Source organism: Pristiophorus japonicus, chromosome 8 (genome assembly GCF_044704955.1).
Source record: "Pristiophorus japonicus isolate sPriJap1 chromosome 8, sPriJap1.hap1, whole genome shotgun sequence".
NCBI lineage: Eukaryota > Metazoa > Chordata > Chondrichthyes > Pristiophoridae > Pristiophorus > Pristiophorus japonicus.
This window is the reverse complement of record NC_091984.1, coordinates 146,830,819-146,840,095: the sequence shown is the minus strand read 5'-3', so window position 1 is coordinate 146,840,095 and position 9,277 is coordinate 146,830,819. Positions and strand designations below refer to the sequence as shown.

The following is a 9,277-nucleotide window of genomic DNA, read 5'->3' as shown; positions in this document are numbered from 1 at the left end:
ACATCCCCGCCTGTGCACCCACTGTTGCTGCCGTCGCTGACCTCATTGGAAGTATCCCAGCCTCCACGACCACCTTCACGGTGCTGGATATTTCCAACGGGTTCTGGTCCACACCTTTAAGAAGGGAAGATCAGTACATGTTTGCTTTTACCTTTAAAGGCCAGCAATACACTTGGAACTGTCTCCCTCAGGGCTTCCACAATACCCCAGTATTTTCCATCAGTGTATGGCCAACTGTTTAAAGAGCTTCAGCAGACCCCAGCAACTGGTACAGTATGTGGACGACCTGCTCCACTTCACCGAGGAGGGGGAGGAGCATGGCCCACTGCTGGCTGAGCTGCTGGAGCTGCTGAAAGACAAAGGGTTTAAAGTGAGTCCCAAGAAGGCACAGATCGGCCAGAAAGAAGTAAAATTCCTGGGACTGACTGTGTGCACAGGGGAAAGAGCCATTGACAAAGCTAGAAGGGAAGCAGTGAAGAGGTTACCAGCCCCCAACACAGCAACAGGAGTAAGATCTTTTCTAGGGCTAACCGGGTATCGCAGAGATTTCATTGAGGATTATGCAGCCATATCAGCCCCTCTGCCCCGACTCCTACAGAAGGGAATGGAGTAGGATTGGGACGAAGGTTGTGAGGCAGAATTTATCCAACTCAAGAAAGGCCTGCAGACCGCACCAGCTCTAGGGGCTATCGATGGGGGTAAAGAGTTTTTCCTGGAAGTAGCAGCCAGTGGGGACAGTCTGAGCGCAGTACTGCTCCAGGAGGGGCGCGACCAGCTAAGGCCCGTGCTCTACTCCTCCAGGATACTCACGGATGAGGAGAAGGGATACTCCAACTGTGAGCAGCACCTCCAAGCCACTCATTGGGCTGTGAAAAGATCACTGATCTTCACTGGGGGGGTCCCCTATCACACTCCTTACCCAACAAACACCCACCCAAATGTTCTTGGATGGAGAATTAAGGACGAGACAGTGAGCAGTGCCCGCATTGCCCATTGGACACTACTCCTCTCTCAGATGGACCTAAGGGTAAAGGGTCTCTGTGAGCCAAGGCTCGCAGCCAACATGATCTATCCAGGGACAGCCCACCGGTGTTCCATAGAAGCGATATGGGAAATTAACATAGGCTTCGGGCCGGGTTCCACCCCACAGGCCAAGAGATCTATGTGGACGGTTCAAGCACGGTATCTGCGGGCGAACGACTCACAGGTTGCGGAGTGTATGACCCAAAGGCAGGGATTGCCCTGGCAATTAAACTCCCCAGTACTATGAGTGCCCAGCATGCTGAACTGTCAGCGATGGTGTACGTGTTCACACATCCCGAAGAATTCCCTTCGCCATACACGATTTGCTCTGAGAGTATGTTCACATGCAATTCGTGTACGGAGTACCTGGCTATCCGGTCCCGCCACGGATACACGTCTGCAGACGAGAGACCCCTGGCAAGTAAGCCTTTACTGGAAAAGATCATGACAGCCGTGGGCAAGGAAGGGAAGATCTATATACTCAAAGTGAAGGCACACTCAACAACTGAACCCCGTAGCGAGGGAAGCCAGCAGGCTAACATGTTGGCCAAGCAAGAAGCCCGCAAAGGGCAAGCTCTGCAATCCATACAACCCAGGCCCCATCACAGCAGTCAGATGCAGGTTTAGGACGACAGGGAGGGCAGGGGTAGCATTTCCCCCGGACCTGAAAATGGATCAAAGCCAAGACCCCGTCCTCAAAACAGTCCTGAACACGCTCGCTAAAGGGGAAAAGGTAGACAGCCCGTACGGCACAGCAGCAATTGTCATTAGAGAAGGCATGTTGTTCAGGGGGGAGCAATGGGTGGTACCGCAACAACACCGGAGAGAATTCCTCCAGCTGGCCCACGAGGGTCCAGGAGCAGGACACCCTGGACCTGAGACCACCTGGCAACGGGTGGAACAGGCAGGGTGGTGGCCAGGACTCAGGGAAGATGTCCGCGAGTTCTGCGCCAGCTGTCTGATGTGCGCTGTCAACAACCCCGACCCCCAGAGAAGGAAGGTGTCTCTGGGACATATCAGGAGGTTAGAGGGACCCTGGCAGTCGATCCAGGTCGATTACATCTGGCCCTTACCCTCTGCCCAGGGATGCTACGAGTATTGCCTAGTGTTGGTGGATGTATTCAGCAAATGGGTGGAAACCTTCCCATGCAGAACAGCCACTGCTCTGGGAACAGCTAGATTCCTGGTAAGGGAGGTGTTCCCCCGATGGGAACTACCCCAGTATGTGGAGTCCGACCAAGGGAATCACTTCACCGGGCAGATGATGCAGGAGACCCTTAAGGTGCTCGGCATCGAGGAGAAATCGCATGTCGTCCACAACCCGCAGTCATCCGGGCCTGTGGAGCGTTTAAGCCGCACTATAAAGGAAAGGTTACATAAGGAGATGGGGGGCTCACCCAAGAAGTGGGTTGAGGTCCTACCACTGGTCCTCATGGGGATCCAGGTCAGCCAGTCAAAGAGCACGGGGTACTCCCCGTACGAGCTCATGACCGGCAGAGCCATGTGGACCCCCACCCATGTATTAGCCCCGGTACTCACGGAAAGTCAGCTCAGGGAAGTAAGCCGGGACAGCTTTGTCAGGAACCTGTTTGAACACCTTAAACAGATTCACTGGCAGGCTGCAAACAACATGGGAAAACAGCATTGGAGCAACCGAATGCTGCTAGAACCCCGCAAACACCACGAATGGGAGATAGGGGACCAGGTCATGGTAAGGAACTACGCTAGAGTAGGGGTTTATGAGGCACTGTACATGGGACTGTACCACATTGTCGACAAGGCAAGCCCCATGGTCTATGCCATGAAAATGCCCCGCCGAACAAAGTGGTTCCACATAAACCAGTGCAAACTGTTTAACCTCGGGATAGCAGCAAAGTGTAAGGGACAGCCAGAAACAGTGAACCGTACAGAAGACAGGGATCCTCAGCGAGCAGCTCCCGACTGCAGAGATCCCACAAGAGATGTGGCAGACCCACAGACTGCACCCAGAGAGACGGTGGACTGTGTTACTGGAGGAGCTATCCCCCCAATCATTTGGGACTCGGATACACCCCCAGTAGTCAGAACCCTGAGAAGGACTCTCTGCACACCACGGCCGAAGACACCATGTTCACCAATGCCCCAATTTAAGTGGTTCAGCCCCGGGAGAGGGACCAGCCGCAAAGGGGTACCTAGGATCAGGGACCAGCCTGCAAACAGGGACACCCAGCCGGTAGCCTTGGGCGATGAGGGACCCCCGCAAGAGATAGTCGTGGACCAGCCACCAATTGGGAATCCCCAGCCCGCAGCCCTCGACCAGGTAGAACCATGCAGCCACTCCCAAAGAGGCGGTTTGCTGCAGCACCGGAGGGGACATTCCCCCAATAGTGTGGGAATCAGACCCACGTCCGGTCAGGACACTCCGGTTCCTGCGGTACAGGCCGACTTACTACCAGCCTCGCTGGAAACCCAGAGGCCCAAGAAGAAAGGATAAGAACAGAAATTAACCTGGCCACCCGGAGATGGGTGGCAGATGTACATAATTAGGATGATAACAATTGAGCATAGCGTAGGATTATGAGTGTAAGGTTTTTTTGTTAGGGTCACCACGACCAAAAGTAAACCACGTATATAGAAGTAGTGAAACGAGTAAATTGGATAAAAGCATTTGTATAAATATGTAATGGGAGAGCTCAGGACGCCAGCCGGTGCCAAATTAGTGACATCGACCTAGTAGTATTTGAAGGAAGCACCGGGAACAGTCCTTGGGGTCCTCATCTTGTACGCAGTAAAAGAGTCACTACAAGAATGATAAGAGTAAGATGAGACAAAAGTTGATAACAGACATCAGTTCCAACGGGAACTGGCTTAAAGACTTAATTGTGTTCTCCGAGAAGGAATGAGCCCAAATTGGAACTCGATCACCTTTTGTCAAGCCAGAGAGCTTTTCTCAGGGCTGGACAATATTTTTTATGTGCCCCTACAGGAAGAACAACATGGGAAGGGTCCTGTTCCTGCTCGCCTTGATAAGGATGAGCAGCGGCGGCCGAGGAGACGTGGAAGAATCCCTCATTTATGGGTGTTCAGGAGAGAGAGCACCGATCAGGACTGCAGGGGATGGTACACCGGGTGTGGAAGAGCTCGCCGTTTACGCCCACGAAGGGAGGTGGCCAGGGTGGCTGGGGTCTAATTCCACCCACAACTCCAGCCAGGAAGGGTTTACCTGTGGGGAGGCCTCTGCTCCATGCCCCGGGATACGGGTTGTTGCTGCGCGGGTCAATGTTACGGAGGGGAAACATGTGTGTTTGACTTGTCAAGGTCAGATTCCCCTGGGTAGATGGTGGTGGCTCAGGAAGCTGAGCAAGGACACGGGAGATCAGGAATCTGACTGAGAAAGACTCGGTAATGACACGTACCATACCATCACGGGAACACGGGGAGGAGTGAAGGTGTGTTGGAACAAGTGGCGGGAGTCTGAACATGGAATTTACGTCTGTATTGGGGTCAGAGGAGATCTGCCCCACAGGCATATCAATCGCCTTTGCCAGGCAATGGCAAGATGAAGAGGAAGGACTATTTTCATTGTCAGGTTACCGAGGTTAGGAATAATGAAAAGTTACTGCGGGAGGAAAATACTCGCCTTACCCTTCAAGTAAAAGAGCTGGAGGAGAAGTTAAGAGACGTACAGGCAGCTTATAAAGTAGCCAGCACTAATGGGTTTGAGTCGGGAAACCACGGTCCCTGCCAGCAACAAATCAAGAGTTTAACCCTTGCTCTGTCTCAGGCCAAAGGCATGGTATGCCTAATAAACCCGGGTACGGCCCGGGTAAACCTGGAAGAGAAGGAGGAAACTATTCGACCATCACCTGTGACGCCGGTGACTATACCGGTTCGGCAGCAGGAGGTGTGGACGGGTTGTGGGGCGGACAGGGATATCGGACCACCACCACCACCTGTGGGGCCGAGGTGGGCGAGCCAGTGCAGGAAGAGCCAGAGCCGGGGCTGATGTGCCCGGTCTGGCAACAGAAATTTGGCCCGCCCACTGGTGCTGGGGGTCAGGGGCCCCTGGAAAGTCAATTTGTGGTTCCTCACACTACCCAACAGCTTAGGGCTATAATAAGTCACCTGGGAAAGCGCACTCCAAAGGGAGACCCATTGGTTCACTTTGTGGAAGTGGAACAGGCAGGGGATATTGACGGGTGTGATGATGCCGAGTTGGCAAAAATGCTCCTTCTCTCACTGGATGGCAAGCTGTACCAGTCCCTCCCTGCCGAGAGTAAAAGGGGCAGAGGACATGTGCCACCGTCCAAGAAGATATTCTAAAGGCCATGGGCTGTAATGACAGGAGTCCCTTCCCCAGAGTAGAGAAGGCAGTGCAGCTCACAGGGGAAACCCACAGGCTTACACAGACCGACTGTGGCCTGTGTACCAGAGCGCCTGTGGAGGGGACCTCTGTCATGTATCTTACATTATTATATATAACTGTATCCTAACATGCTATACATGACTGTAATAAGATATGACCTGTAACCACCAGCATACCTTACCACCAGGGGTGCACTTGCAAGAGACAGGTCAAAAAGGACAGGTCTCAGGCAAGTGCAGCATTCTAGAGCTGTGAAATAAAGGTGCAGGTCCAGAGTGACCTTGACTTCACTACATGCCTCATGTGAATCTGTACTGAGGGGACAGGACTTTACAACCTCAACCGTAATCACGTAAACCGGTTCGAGAGAGAGCCCACTGGCTCCAAAGCCTGGTGGCAAACAGTTCGCCATGATTAAGAGCAAAGGCTGAGGCCTGGTTTGACCCGAGAGATCCCCAGGCCACCGAACAGGGAGTGGTCAGGCAACTGACCCGAGCCTACCGGAACGGCAGGGGGACGGAAGAGCACCCACCCAAGGGAAGGGTCCATGAAATCAGACCTAGTCAGCATAAGAGGGAAAGGCGCCAGGATGAGGGAAATCCCTCCGATACGAAGCGTACCTGTTTCAGGTGCGGAAAGAGTGGGCACTGGAGAAAGGATTGTAGGAATCTATGGAAGAGTAGTGCAGGGAAGAATTCTCCAGCCACTGCCCAAAAGACTGAGTCCGAGAAGCCAGTCCCTGCACACACGTTTGACACATTCATGACTGCGCTCCGAACAATGCTAGATGGCCCTGGAAGGGTAGTCACCACCACCGGTACCGAAATCCCATCTCCCCCATCTCAGCCAAAACAGTGACTAGGACAGGCACAGCCTGTTCACCTGTGTTCCCTCGAGTACGATGGGTGGGGGAGAAAAGGTGAAAGGGATCAAGCACTCTTTTCTATGCAGCTAACCCTGCCGCCTCACCTCTGTCTAGCGGGGTCCCCTACAGCTTGGTGGGTTTCCCAGACACCGAGCATGCTGGCTCATTCTCCGTTCCGCTCTGCATTCGTTTGGGAACACTCCACACCAAGTGGACTTGTGTCCTGGTGAAGTGGGAACAGGAAGGGAGGGGATGTTGCGCACCTCTTCCTCTCCTCTCCTCCTCCCAGGGAAAATAATGGTAAGTTCCTCACTCTCCCTCTCCCCACATCTTCCCTGTGGACAATAATGGTATGTTCCTCACCTCTCACCCTCCCCCCGGCAGGACAGCCTCCTTGTCGGACTTGACCAGGTCCATAATCTGGTCTCATCCCCCCTTTTTCACCATGTCCTTACCGTTTTATTACTGTTGGGGGCGGTGTTGGGGGTGGGAGAGGGGGTTGGGAGAGGGGCGGTGTTGGGGGCGGGAGAGGGGCGGTGTTGGGGGCAGGAGAGGCGGGTGGGAGAGGGGCGGGGGAGGATGTGAGGGAGGGGGCGGTGTTGACCGACAGCACGGTGCAGGAGGTGGGGCTATGTGTCCATTATTATACATTATATATAACTGTGGGGTGTTTCAGTACAGGAGGTGGGGCTGTGTGTCCATTATTATATATTATATATAACTGTGGGGTGAGTCAGTACAGGAGGTGGGGCTGTGTGTCCATTATTATATATTATATATAACTGTGGGGTGAGTCAGTACAGGAGGTGGGGCTGTGTATATTGAGGTTTTTGTACGGCTGTGTATCACAGTGTAGAGGGAGGCTGTTATATTGCTGACAGTAATAGACTGCGACATCCTCGCTCTGCACATTGCTGATGCTCAGGGTGAACGTGTTGGACTGGTAACTGCCGGTGAAGCGATTAGAGGTTCCAGTGAAACGATTTATTGCATTATAGATCAGCAGAGTGGGTTTCTGCCCGGCTTTCTGCTGGTACCAAGCAACATACTTGCTAATACCTGCACTGGCGGTACAGGTGATCATTGCAGTCTGTCCCTCACTCACTGACAGCACCGGGGGAGACTGGGTCATGATGATGTCCCCACTGATACCTGAGGGGGAAATGGGGAAAGAAAGTGAAGTAAGCACTGTCACAGAAAGACGCTGTAAAATGTGAGATTGCTCGAGACACTGAGCTCTCCTCTAGTGTCAGCATTTGCCCTTCAATCACTGGTCAGTAGAGTTGGACAGAAATCGACAGCAGGGAGATATTAAACGTGGAAGGAGAGAGATTTGTACCTGCGACGTAGAATGCCAGAGGCCAGATCAGCTGGATGGGTGAAATCATGGTGTCTGCTCCTGTCCCTGTGCCTGCTTACTGATAAACTGCCCTTCACTGGGCTCTGCTTTATAAACCTGCAGCCTGTGAGAGACTCACTGCCCATCCCTCAGTATGTAAATGTCTTCACCCAGAGAAAGCCACGTCAGCACATTTCACTTCCTCTTCTTCTCCCACTCTGTCCCCCTCCCTCTTCACCTCCCTCTCCCTCGGTCCCTCTCCCTCCAAGTCCCTCCCGTTTCTCTCACTCTGTCTCTCTCTCACTCTCCCTTCCCCACAGACTCCCAGGTACAGCACACTGAAATGCAGAGTAAACCTCCCTGTGCCCTGCCCCACCAATGGATGTTAACCCTTGACCCCAAAGCATGCCTTCTCCTGGAGTAAGGCTCCATTCCCCACAGTGGCCATCCTTTGGCCTCTCTCAGTACACTGGCTGTTTATTGTCCAATTAAGTGCCATTCTGTGCTGTGGGCCTATTCTCAGTGGGGACCGGTTTGGACAGAAAGCTCATTTCATGAAGGCCCAGCAGAGGGAGGAGATCTTCATCCCATCAGTGTGAGCTGGAGCGACAGGATAGGGTCTGACCCACTGCCCCATCCTGTCTGTTCAGAATATCTTCGAAGCCTTTCCCCTCTCCTTCCCCTTCCATGGCCCGACTCCGGCTCAGGGTGTTTTTACTGGGATCAGGTGCCAATGATCCCACATTTACAACAAGAAGGGTATGGACTCCATGTCGCACTGGTCCTCCAATAGGGCCCAGGAAACATGACTCCTTCCTATTGGCCCTCCAATAGAGCCCAGGAAACATGGCTCCTTCCTATTGGTCCTCCAATAGAGCCCAGGAAATATGGCTCCTTCTTATTGGTCCCCCAATAGGGACCAGGAAACATGGCTCTTTCCTATTGGTCCCTGAAGTAGAACATTGGAACCTTCAGGAATTAAGGGGTTAACAATGCAACCTGAAAACTTGCTGAAATGGCAGAGAGGACATGTACATGTAAACCCTAGATAGGCTTAAGCTGAAATTAATCCCCTAAATTAACATCTGAAGCACAAGCGCAAGATGTGGTTGGTAACTGGCTAGTCTAAGAAGCACTAACAGCTTCAAATGTACAACCCACAAACTTCAGGCAAACTTTGAATGTTACACGAGCTAGGCATAAAAATAGGTAACCTATCAGCCACTGTGCATGCGGGCTTTGAACAAATCAAATGGTGCCAAAGAATCGTGAGGTTGAGCATGTACCTCTCAGTGTATAAATAGATGTTGAAACTTACGTATCATTGGACAGTGACCTGGTTAGACCCAGAGCAGGTCACCTCCCCATCGGTGCAAAATAAAGACTACTTGAATCTTCGAACACAGACCTGGTGTCGAATGGTTATTTTAAATATTCCACTTCAATTGCGTAGTCGGCAGTATCTCAAGCAGACAGCGGACACAGGCGGATAGTGGATATGTCAAAGGCGTGAGTACATTTTAATTACCATGCACAGTTAGGACAAGGGCAGAAATCTGGCTGGTGTCAGCTGCTTGAGAGATCCGAATCTGAAGGTCTGGTCGAGACTTCAAGTAGTCAGAGGAAGATCCCAGGTGAAACAATTGCGATCGGTTATACAGAAGTGTGTCTGATTAATGTTGCGATTGATAGTTGGTACATGCTG

The 9,277-nt window shown here is 52.4% G+C and overlaps 1 gene segment (V, D, J or C); it reads right to left on the bottom strand.

Annotated features, from left to right (window-relative positions):
• Positions 1–2,545: 2,545 nt before the first annotated feature.
• Positions 2,546–7,621, bottom strand: LOC139269175 (immunoglobulin kappa variable 3-11-like). The segment is given in 3 exon segments: positions 2,546–2,642; positions 7,109–7,385; positions 7,573–7,621. Coding segments are annotated over 3 exon segments (423 nt in total).
• Positions 7,622–9,277: the final 1,656 nt, after the last annotated feature.